The sequence below is a fragment of the Prionailurus viverrinus genome, chromosome A2 (assembly GCF_022837055.1).
Source record: "Prionailurus viverrinus isolate Anna chromosome A2, UM_Priviv_1.0, whole genome shotgun sequence".
Lineage (NCBI taxonomy): Eukaryota > Metazoa > Chordata > Mammalia > Carnivora > Felidae > Prionailurus > Prionailurus viverrinus.
Window position 1 is genome coordinate 57246100 of NC_062562.1, and position 12625 is coordinate 57258724.

At 44.9% G+C, this 12625-nt stretch overlaps 1 protein-coding gene across 4 annotated transcripts in view; it reads right to left on the bottom strand.

The window, feature by feature from the left end:
• EEFSEC (eukaryotic elongation factor, selenocysteine-tRNA specific) overlaps window positions 1-12625 on the bottom strand; it is a 252343-nt gene that overhangs the window by 136201 nt on the left and 103517 nt on the right. For all 4 annotated transcript variants that reach the window (XR_007150177.1, XM_047848987.1, XM_047848989.1 and 1 more), the window contains exons 3-4: window positions 3429-3525; window positions 1007-1171 (exon numbers count right to left, since the gene is read on the bottom strand). Coding sequence is in view for 3 of the 4 variants with exons in the window: in XM_047848987.1 (XP_047704943.1) it covers window positions 1007-1171; window positions 3429-3525 (262 nt within the window). In the remaining variant the exon portion in view is untranslated. The remainder of the gene's footprint in view (window positions 1-1006; window positions 1172-3428; window positions 3526-12625) is intronic.

The window sequence follows — 12625 nt, forward strand, 5'->3', positions numbered from 1 at the left end:
GGACCCTGACTAACACATCTAGTGATCCAGACAACCACAGAATCTGTCTCAACACAGCCCTCCAGGAAGCACTCCTAGTTAGCAAGCAAAGTGAACTCACTGACCTAGGGCTGTGCACATCCAGAAGCTGGTATTGTCCCTGGCTTAGTACACGGGGCCAAGTGCATGCCTCCGTGTCCCTGCACTCCAGGCTCTTCTGAGAACTAGACAACCACCCTGGACCCCAGGTTTCCTCATAGGCTTTTCCTAGTTCTAACCAGGCCTTGCTCCCCACCCTTTATACCCCCTGAAGAGAAGGGTGGTTGAGGAGGCTCTAAGTTGTTCTTCTCCAGTAAACTAAAACCATAAGAAAAGCCCACTGAAGATGGGAACTATCAAGGCCATTGAACACCTTTTACATCAGACCAGGCTGGTAGTTACCAGGAGGTGGGGGGCGATAGGGAGATACCCAGCTATCCATCCCTCTCACAGGTCTTCGGAGGGATAACATGGCACCTACTAGTGGTCACTGGGAGTATAAAACTCATCTGGATATCTTCCAGATTTTATGACTCTGAGTGACACAAGATTCTAATTGTGTTTAACTTGAAATCCTTGTAGCTAAGCAAAAAGTACCCAGAAATAAGTGCACATGTACTCGCCACCCTGACGTACGGAGCTGGCAGAAAAGGAGGGTGTATACCCAGCACCCTCACTTGTTGACAGGTGATCCTGGGCCCACCACACCTTCTAGAGCTTCCGTTTCTTTATCTACGCAGAACACCCACTCAGGAGGCTCATCACAACACGTCACAGGCCTCCAGTAAATGGGTATTGTTCTGAGGATTAGGGAGAGTGGTGGCTCCAGAATCCAGGCAGGGCAGTACAGAAGACAGAGCAGAGAAGAGCCAGAAGGCCAGCCCCAGGGATCTGGCCCAAGGGCTCAGCCACCGGAGAGGCAAAGGGACTGTTGCTCTCCCTTGCCGCTAGAGAGACAGGCCAAAAGGAAGGCCAAGGTAAGACTGACCTTGAGGGCAGGAATCTCCACACTGTCGCCGAGGCTGATGGAGCCTGAGAGGATGGTCCCTGTCATCACAGTGCCTTGGCCTCTGATGGAGAAACAGTGGTCCACAGACATGAGGAATGGTCCCGAGGGGTCCCTCGTCGGGATGGGAATCTGGGACGTCAGGAGCTAGAAAAGAGATGCTGCTGCCACACCCTGCTGGGGAGAGGAGCTGAGTGGGGCAGGGCAGAGGAGGCAGAGGGAGTAGCCAGGAACGGGGCAAGCTGGCCAAAATAAAAAATGGACCGCTTCCTGATTATACTCCAAACTCCTGCTGTGCTCTCAGCTCCTCTCGGTTCAAAGGAACTTCTCTCTCCTCTCATTGGGATAATGAACAGCCTCCTAACAGGCCGACCCCCAGGCCCTCGCCTGCACTGCAGCACAGGGACCTGCTGCAGGACAGCCCTGGACGCGTCAGTCCAAGCCTCATGCTTTCCTAGCCTTCCGAGCCTGCAGAATTTAAGATGTGTCATCATCTAGCCCCTAGGTACCATGGAAGCCTCGTCCCCCACCACTTGCCCTCTCACAGCAGGCACCAGCCGCTGGCAGGCCCTGGAAGTGTACCAGCTAGCTTCACCTCCCTTCTCCAGGGACACATCACCTCTGGGAAGGCTTTCCTACCCTTTCCGTATGGCTCCCTTCCCCAGCCCATCATCAACCAGTTAACATACCACTGTGATCATTTGTTTATTTGTCTCCCTCCTAGAGCCCTGAGTCCTTCCAAGTATCTGTAGCAGCTGGCACGGTGCCCAAGAGAGGGACACGTGTCCAAAGGATGCAGGATAGCAGGGCTGCCACCACGTGTGGCAGGGAAGGAGGGGGTGAATGCTGTTTCTCTAAGCCCCGGCAGAGACAGAGGGACCACCTAATGTCTGCCAAGGCCCGGTGTTGCCCCCTCAATTTGTGGTTCTGAGTTTTCTTCTCCGCTGACACTTTCCACCAGCTTTGACCTCAGCCAGCCCCCTTTCCTCATGCTATCTATGTGCTCAGAAATGTCAGAGCTAATTCCTTATAAACAAATGGAAATAAAGGCTGCATTATTCCCTTTATTTTGCTGCTTTCTCCTTTCATCAGGGAAGAGGCTCTCAAAAAGTATTCGGTAGTGAAGGTTCTAAACTCTCAGCCTTGTGATAACAATTCTGGAAAAAGACTAAAGATTCAAAACAGGCTTTGCCTGATATTTATGCAGAGGCTTCTTAAAGGAATAGACAAACATCTTTCATAGCAACATGGGCGGATTCTGCTTTAATAAAAATGACTGTCCCAGGCTCCCAGACCAGTGCTCCCTGAAGCTGACGAGAAAATAACAAAAGCGTCACCCAGAAAAGGTTTGTTTTGCAGAGTCAGCCAGATCAGCACCTTGTTATCATAGAAATGGTGGCAGTGTACTAGGTCACATTTGATCTTGGCTCTGTGGGTCCAGATACAGGTGGACCCCAAAGACACCCAACAACCGACCTGGGACTAAATGCCAGCTCCACCACATACTTGCTGTGAGACCTTGGGCAAGTTACTTGACTTCCCTGAGTCTGACACTTTCCTTGGTAAGATGCAGATAACTTAAGCCTCCCAGGGCCACTGTGAAAGCTAATGATCATTGTGAAAAGGTTAATGATCACTTAACCTTCACACCAAGTCCAAAGGGAAGTGGTGCTGGCATTTTCCCTACTTAAAACTGAGGGAATAGAGGCAAGAGACAGCAGGTGGTAGGCCCAGCACGCAGCCCCAGAGTCGAGGTACCTCGCCACTCCGCCCCTCTTAGCGAGGGACACTGAGGTCCCCCTTCTCACCGCCATCTTTCCAGCAGCATCACCACCACCCCACCATCCCCAACCTGCCCTCTGGCTACCCTGGACACCCCACGGTGGCTGGGCTCCCTCCCTTTATCTACCACTGAGCCTGGACACAGAGCCTGTGCCTCAGAGGCTCCACTATTTGGTGGAGACCATGAGGCCCTGAGCTGCACTGCCCATCTCCATCAGCCAGTAGGACACACTGGGGGACAGGCACAGTCTGCAGGCCTGGAATGGATGACATGGCCCAGAGCTCCAGGAGGCAGGAGCTGCTGTGTCCGGGTGGGGGTGTTCAGCAAGAGAAAGGAAAAAGAAAGACTTACAAGAGTGTGGACAGCTGGGCAGGACTTTGAACGAGACCGGGGGGGGGGGGGGGTGCTCTGCTTCTCTTTTGGTTTAACTCTTGCAGGGAGGTGAGGGAGGGTATACTAAGGTGCTCATGTACCTGGGGGAGGGGTGGTGGTAGTTAAAGGAACAAGCTCAGAGTCGTCTTGCTGGGGTACCTTTTCTCTCTCTCCCCGTCAGACCAAACAGGACACAAAGGGACCTGCCTGAGTGGGACTGGGGCCAGAGGCCAGCCTGGATTCAAGTACCTCAATGAGCTCTGAGATGCCCTGTGGAGCTTCTGTTTCGGGGGCCTCTGGTCCCCCAGGCTTGGCCGCCACGGATATAATCGGTGCACCTCGGAACCTGAAATGGAAAAACAAGCCCCGCCAAGTTACAGAGATCACCAGCACGGACACAGCACATCTGTGGAGTACCTGGCAGAGCACCAAGCACTTCGGATAGCCTCTCCTTCCATCCTTTGGAAAGCATCAAGGAAGAGAGTATCATCATTTTCCCACTCGGCAGATGAGGAAACAGAGGCCCACAAGAAAACCTTTGGATTGGACGACAGAATTTAAAAGGGTGCTCTTAGGTTTTAACCACCATGTTCAGAACCCACTCTGAGGAGGCAGCAGTGAATGCTGGCCCCCAGGATGCTGAAGAAAAGACCCTCTTGAAGAAGACCAGGAAATACATCCTAGTTTCCTGCAGAGACTCAGGAAATACTGGTTACCAAAAAGTCCCTGAAGATGCATCTGGAAACACACTTCCACTATCCCAGTGTCTAATGGGGGGGTGTTCCTGCCTGGGCCCTCCTGAAGAGCCTCTCCTTCTTTAAGAAGAGATTCTTACTGTGAGTAGACATTTATCTTTCCCAGTGATATTTTAAAAATGGAAAAGAGAAGGGGCGCCTGGGTGGCTCAGTCGGTTAAGCATCCGACTTCAGCCAGGTCACGATCTCGCGGTCCGTGGGTTCGAGCCCCGCGTCGGGCTCTGGGCTGATGGCTCAGAGCCTGGAGCCTGTTTCCGATTCTGTGTCTCCCTCTCTCTCTGCCCCTCCCCCGTTCATGCTCTGTCTCTCTCTGTCTCAAAAAAAATAAATAATAAAAAAAAAATGGAAAAGAGAACATATACAACCCATAATCCTGTCATTGTGGTGTGCTTTCTTCCAACCTTGGTTTTTCCATGCGTTGCCAGGCATTTTTTTTTCTTATATTTTGGTTACAGCATACATAAAATTTCACATCCTTCTAGATGTTATTTGCCATTATAGCATAACAAATTTTCTGTTGGATGATAGCAACAACAGCGATAACAACTCACTTGGCTGAGCCACACATATTGCCTGGACACCTTCACTGACAGCTCACAGCACCACTATGGAACTGTCACCATTTAAAAAAAAATTTTTTTTAAGTTTTTTTTCCAACGTTTTTTACTTATTTTTTGGGACAGAGAGAGACAGAGCATGAACGGGGGAGGGGCAGAGAGAGAGGGAGACACAGAATCAGAAACAGGCTCCAGGCTCCGAGCCATCAGCCCAGAGCCCGACGCGGGGCTCGAACTCACGGACCGCGAGATCGTGACCTGGCCGAAGTCGGACGCTTAACCGACTGCGCCACCCAGGCGCCCCTAAAAAAAAATTTTTGATGTTTATTTATTTTTGTGTGTGTGAGAGAGAGAGAGTGTGAGAGTGGGGGAGGAGCAGAGAGAGGGAGACACAGAATCTGAAGCAGGCTCCAGGCTCCGAGCTGTCAGCACAGAGCCCGACACGGGGCTCGAACTCACAGACCGCGAGATCATGACCTGAGCTGAAGTCGGATGCTTAACCTACTGAGCCACCCAGGCACCCCGGAACTGTCACCATTTTATAGATGAGAAATTGAGGCTTAGAGGGGCAAATTAATTTGCTCCAAGTCATTGGAGCAAACTCCAATCCAGCCCATGTGACCCTAGAATCAAGACTCACAGCTTCCATGTTATAATTCCACCATCCAGGCCTCCTCTTTCTTTCCTAACGGCTGCATAATAGTGTTACCCAGAATTTACACGCTTTCCCCCACCAATGTCACTGATTTAGAACATTTCAAATTTTTCACTATTATAAATAACACTGATAAAACATGTTGGTGAATGTGAGTGGGTTTTCCCCCCTTGCTTTGGGGTTCATTCATAAGAAAGAAGTCTAAGACTCAATATACATTGAAAAATCAGCAAGATGGTAGAATAAAGACATTCAACAAGTCACTCCTCCATAAAAGCAAAAAAAGAACAGTGGCAAAAATCATCAGAAGTAACTTTTCCAGAATTCTAGAAATTAACCAAAGGTTTGCAGCAATCTGTGGAATGTTTATTCAAGAAAAATGGCTGAACCTTGGTAAGAATAACAGAGCTTTGTGGCAGGGCACCTGGGTGGCTCAGTCAGTTGAGCGTCCAACTCTTGGTTTCGATTCAGGTCATGATCTCACAGTTCATGGGATCAAGCCCCAGGTCAGGCTGTGTGCTGACAGCATGGAACCTGCTTGGTATTCTCTCTCCCTCTCTCTCTCTCTCTGCCCCTTCCCCACTTGCACGTGCTCTCTCTCTCAAAATAAATAAATAAACATTTTTTAAAAAGAGCTTTGTGGCATTTTACCTTGCTTTATTCCCATCCACCCCTCCCCAACTTCGCACTAGCCCTAATAGCCAACATCTGCAATCAGAATGGAAGCCAGCAGCCTGACAGCAGGTTGCAGAGTGGGTTTGAGTTCCATCAAAGCCCCTTTCCCAGAGAAGTATCATTATTTTTCCAATCTGGTAGCTCCCTGGAAGACTATATTTACAAGGCTATCTTTATTTGACCTGCTTTGGAGTTTGCCCAGTGTGAACAGCATTTTCCTCGAGGGCATTTGTTGAAAACCATTAGAGGCAGCTGCTTGAGGCAGAGGATAACAGTTTGGGCAAACTGGTCATAGAAGGAAAAGCTGGGAGCTCCCATGGGAGGTTTGGAGCTTTCCTGGTAGTCTATAAGGCTATTTGACGGCAAAAAGCTATGGGCATGCCTGGGCACTGTCAGGAAAGATATGAGAAGGCCCTAAACTCTCACCTTTGGCTGATCATAAGATTCTATGCAAGCAGGAAGTGAAGGCCAAGGCAGAGTTGTCAAATGCCTGCCTGAGCACTGAAAGCATGACCCAATAGAAATCCTTAGCAGGGGCCCCTGAGTGGCTCAGTCAGTTAAGCGTCCGACTTCTGCTAAGGTCATGATCTTTCAGTCAGTGGGTTCAAGCCCCACGTTGGGCTCTGTGCTGACAGCTCAGAGCCTGGAGCCTGCTTTGGGTTCTGTGTCTCCTTCTCTCTGCCCCTCCCCCCGCTTGTACTCTATCTCTCTCTCACACACACACAAATAAATAAACATTAAAAAAAATTTTTTTTTTAATCCTTGGCAAAGACTGGGAGACTTACTGATTCTAGGCTTAATGAAAATCTCTGTCTAATCATTAGCTGACCAGTAAGGTAACTGAGCAGAGACTTCAGTGGTCACACATGACTGTACAGAATTACTTCACAAAAGTCACTAACAAAATAATAGCAACAAACTCTGAAAGTGTGGGTGAAGAGAATCTGACATCCAGAACTGCCACATTATATTATTCTATATGTCCAGTGTTCAACAAAAAAATAACAATACAACAAAGAAACAAAAGTATGGTCCATCCACAAAGAAAAAAAGGAGTTAATAAAAATTGTTCATGAGAAAGCCCTACTAGACAAAAACTGAAAATCAGCTATTTTAAATATATTCAAGAAACAAAGGAAACCATGTCTAAAGAGCTAAAGGAAAGAATGAAGATAATGAGTCACCAAATAGGAAATATCGAAAAAGAGTTAGAAATTACAAAAAAGAACCAAATAGAAATTCTGGAATGGAATAATTTGAGCAGGCAGAAGAATCAACAAACTTGAGAATAGGTCAATAGAGGTTATGCAATCTGAGGAAAACTACGAAAAAAGAGAGAAGAGAAATGAACATGGCCTCAACGATACAGGAGACATCATCAAGTACATCAACATATGCATATTGAGAAGTTCAAAAACAAAGGACAGAGATGGGGCAGAAAGATCTGAATAAACTTCAAAAACTTTGGAAGTTTTTGAAGGACATCTACAAAGCTCAGCAAATTCCAAGTGGGAAAAACTCAGAGATGTGACCTAGACACACCATAATCAAGCTGTCAAAGCCAATGACAAGGAGAAAGCAACCAGAGAGAAGTGGCTCATTCAGTACAAGACATCCTCAATAAGATTAACAGCTGTTCTCTCATCAGAAACCAGGGCAGCCAATCCCAAATACCTAAACAACAATAACAACACCCCCCAAAATCTATCATAGAGCAGACACTTGATAAGTATTTATTAAATAAATGAATAAATGAACAAGTTAAAAAAAGAAAAGAAAAAAAAAGAAATCATGGCAGCTTAGAAGGTAATGCAGATGCCATATTCAAAATGCTGGAAGTTAAGGAAAAAAAAAGTCAACCAAGTCTTATGTTTCCAGCAAAAGAAACCTGCTTCAAAAATGAAGGAGATGTAGAATTACCATATGGCCCAGAGATTTCTATGTATAAACTCAAAAGAATGGGAGGCAGGTACTCAAACAAATACTTGTGCATGTATGTTCATAAAAGCGCTATTCACAAAAGCCAAAATGTGGAAACAGCCTAAGTGCCCATCAATGCTAAGTGAATGAAGCCAGATGTAAGAGGTGACATATTGCGTGATTTTTATGAAATATCCAGAATAGGCAAATTCAGAGAGACAGAAAACAGACTGGTGGTTTCCAGGGCTGAGGGAATAGGAAACAGCTGCTTAATGGGTACAGTGTTTTTGAAATCAGATAATGGTGATGGTTGTGTAATTCTATACACAATAAAAGGGTGAATTTTATGGTATGTGATTTATCTCAATTAAAAAGAAAAAAACATACATTGAAAGGTTTGCTACCCTTTTCACTACCACAGTGAACATCTGGTATGTCTATTTCACTAAACATACATCAAAAGCTCATTATTTTTTATACATACCTCATTTTAATTTGTATTTCCTTAGTAAGCCAGATAATGTTGAACATCTTCCATCTGTTTACATACTAAGTGTACTTTCAGGGGACATTTCCATACCACTTCTGGTTCTGGTCTTTGCCTCCTCCAGTAGATGCACCCTTACCTTCCCCCCGTCTAAAAATTTCTCCAAAGTGCCTCTTTGTATGCAATCCAGTGTCCAGCACAGTGGGGGTGAAGGGAAGGGGCGGGGTCAAGTACCACAGTCCCAGCACCTGTGCTAGAAGCTCTGCACTCCTCATGTTATCAACCCCATGAGGTGGCTGTGATTCCTCCTCCTCCAGTATTACAGAAGGGGGTCCTAAGCTGGCCAGGTTCTGTCATTTGCTCTAGGTCACACAGCTAATGAGTGGTGGGGCTATGATTAAAAGGTAACTCTGAGTTTACCATCCCCCTGAGAATATCAAGAGAACAGTGTTCATCTGCCTGGGTTAGAGGTAGGGCTGTGTGCCTTTTCTCAAATCCATGATCAAAGATCAGGGAACATAACATATTTAAGTCCTATAAATGGAGTAACAAAATCCTTGCCTTTCAGTAAATTTTATTCTCAAACCAATGAAAGAAAGATGATAATAACTATAATGACAGTACTTAATATTCTCAGTTTGCTATCACTTTCAGATAAAGACATAAATCTACTGGATCCTTAAAACAACCCTCGGAGGTAGGAAGAATCGTTAACATTCCCATAGCGTTATTTGAGCACTATGTGAGTGGCATAATGCTTGGTTAAAAGCCTTCATACACATCACCCCATTTAACCCTCACGGTAATGAAGGGAGGGGTAAAAGTGGCATTTTAGAGATGGGGAAACTGAGGCACAGAGAGGTTAAATGATTGCTAAAGAGTCGTAAGTGAAGTAAATGGCAGAGGCAAAAAGCCCTGTTCTAGAGTAGTGTCCTTCCCACTGTGTTGGACAACCTAAGGGTGACCCCCACCATCCCTCCCCTGGGAATGACTACTGTGTCAGATGTCACCACGGCTCCCTTGAAACAGAAGAACAGAAGATGCAGTCCGGTGCCCCCACCCACCAGGACAGGGCTGGGCTGCTCTGCTCCATTCCCTTCTGCCTCTATTTCAGTGTCACCTTCACACGGGTCACTGGTCCTAATGCCCTCTTCACAAGGTTCGTCAAATTGACGTACCACCTAAGCTATTACTTTCTCAGGTTTTTTTCCTTTAAAACAGTTCACGTTCCTCCTTAAATACATTTATTGAAAAACATGACTCTGTTACTATCTACATGGAAAACCAGTATCATCTGCAGCAAAGAAAAGGCACAGGAGAGGCCCTCCCACCACCAGCCACAAGGACAGCCATTGGCGGATGGGTCTTCACTCCCTCTGCTCTGCAAAACCAGTGCCTAAAGCCTAGTGCACTAGGTGCCCACACCCAGGAGACGGCTTGAGTTTCGAAGCCCCGCTCGAGAGTCTAGTCCACCCCACACTTTTGCCTTCACCACCTGACCTTTAAGTTGAACAGGAGACACAGTGGTTATGGCATAAACTTGGTAATGCCAGCTGTGTTATTTTAATTTAATTTAGTATCATAAAACAACAGTGTGAAAAATAGCTGTTTCTATGAGAGCTAAATAGAATTATTTAGAAAGATGACATACAGGCAGATCTCTTTACAACCTGGTGCCAAATTAAGTGCAAATAAGAAAATGATAAAAGACTTCAGAGGAGGCTGTGAAAACACAGAAAAATTCACTCACGCTGCTGTGCAAATGGGGCTTCACTTTAAGGAGACCCAAACTGCAGACGGTGCATTTGGGAATGGCTTATATGCAAAAGAACTCAGGGTGCCAGTCAGCGGGCTCAAACTAGAAGAAAAGATGGGGCGGGCAAAACATTTTCCAGCAAGTGACAGATATAACAAGGTCATGAGTTACTGGGGCAAGGACTTTGGCCACAGGAAGCCATGTGATGCCGATACTCACAACAGAACTGAACCCATTTGTTTCATTTTCTCCAGGTTATTTAACTGGAGAACACCTCTAACACACTGGTAGAACTATTCTAACTTATGCTACCAAGAGAAACAATCACACACACACACTCACACACACACTCACACACACACACACACACACACACACACACACACACACACAAGCATGCTGCACCTGGATATTAAAAAAAAAAAAAGCGCCAAAATGACAACCCCAACTGCCTAAGGTACTGCAGCTGGACTCGCAAATTACAACTTTTTAATGCTGGCAAAGCAACAAACCCTAGAGCTTTTAAAAACATAAATTCTGACCAAGAAGAACATCCAGAATATAGCTTCCTTTCCTGAATTCAGACCAAAAGAATGAATGGTAACATGAATCAGGAGTGCTAACTTGTGTGATATTGAAATTACAGATAGTGCAGAAATCACACATGCCTAAACAAAACAGCACGAAGAAGAGAAGATGGGCCTGAATTCAGGATGCAAAATTGCCCGCAAAGCCACGATGACTCCGATGAGCCTGGATTAGCTGCTAATGGAGAAGGAGAGGCACGATGCTGAGAGCCTTTTATGTTTCCCCGGAGCAACTTATGTTATTGATATTATAAGAATGCACGGATATACTCTAAATTAAAATATTATGTAAGGTTAGAATGTGCCATTTTTTATGATTCTCTGCTTTAAGGGACCTTTGATTAATCACCCACAGTTCCCTTCAGGGGACAAGAAATCTACTACTGCAGCTACAAAAATAAATAAAGAAAACAAAAGAAGGCTATTAAATCCTAGCTAGATACTATTCCTTGCTGAAGGTTCTGAGCCTGGTTAGAAAGTTAGGGAAGCACTAAAGACATACTAGGACCAAGCTGAGACATTTTCTTGAACTTAACCGATGAAATTTAAAGATAACTGAAAAACTGAAAACTTTCTTTTTTTTTTTTAATGTTTATTTATTTTTGGGACAGAGAGAGACAGAGCATGAACGGGGGAGGGTCAGAGAGAGAGGGAGACACAGAATCTCAAACAGGCTCCAGGCTCTGAGCTGTCAGCACAGAGCCCGACACGGGGCTTGAACTCACGAACCGCGAGATCATGACCCGAGCCGAAGTCGGACGCTTAACCGACTGAGCCACCCAGGCGCCCCAAGAATTAACTTTCTAAGATAACTCCATGCATTTCCCCCCCACCTCCCAATTTTTTTTATAGTGGTAAAATAAATACCCATAACAAAAAAAATACACATAACAAAAAAAAAAAACCACATAAAAATACACATAACAAAATACACATAACAAAAATACACACCTTAACCATATTTAAGTGTGTAGTTCAGTGGTATAAAATACATCTGTAATGTTGTGCAGCCATCACCACCATCCATCTCCACAGCTCTTTTTTCTTGTAAAACTGAAACTCCATACCGATTAAACAATAACCCCATCCTCCCATCCCTCAGCTCCTGGCAACAGTACTCTGGCTCTATGATTCTGACTATTCTAATTATCTCATGTAAATGGCATCATGCAGTATTTGCCTTCTTGTGACTGCCTTATTTCATGTAGCAAAATATCGTTGAGGTTCATCTATGTTGTGGCATGTATCAGAATTTCCTCCAGTTTTAGGGATAAATAATATTCCATTGTACGTATTCCACAATTTGCTTATCCATTCTTCCATCAACGAACACCTGGTTTGCTTCCACCTTTCGGCTATCGTGAATGATGTTATTATGAACATCTCTTGGGGACCTGGTTTTCAATTCGAGTATATACCCAGAAGAAGAATTGGTGCATGGTAATTCTATTTTTAGTTTTTTAAAGTTTTTACTTAAATTCCAGTTAGTTAACATTACTATTTTTTAATTTTTGAGGAACCTCCATACCATTATCCATGTCTGCTGCAGCATTTTACATTCCCACCAACAGTGCACAATGGCTCCAATTATCCACATTTCGTCAACATTTACCTCCTTGTTTTTGACAACCGCAATCCAAATAGGTGCAAACTGGTATCCCACTGCAGTTTTATTTGCAATTCCCTAATGATTAGTGACGCTGGCATTTTTTTTTTTTTTCATGTACTCATTGGCCATTTGTGTATCTTCTTTGGAGAAATGTCTATTCAGGTCTTTCCCATTTTTGAATCAGGTCATTTGTTTTTTGTTCTTCAGTTTTAGGGGTTACTATATATACTTATTATCAGATATACAGATTTACAAATATTTTCTCCCATTCTGTAGGTGGTCTTTTTATTCTGCTGATACGGTCTTTTGATGCACAAATTTAAAAAAAATTTTCTTCTGAGAGTTTTAAGTCCTACATTTGGTTCTTTGATCCCTTTTGAGCTAATGTTTGTATATGATGTTAGATATCATATTTGCATGTGGATATCCATCCAATTTTCCCAGC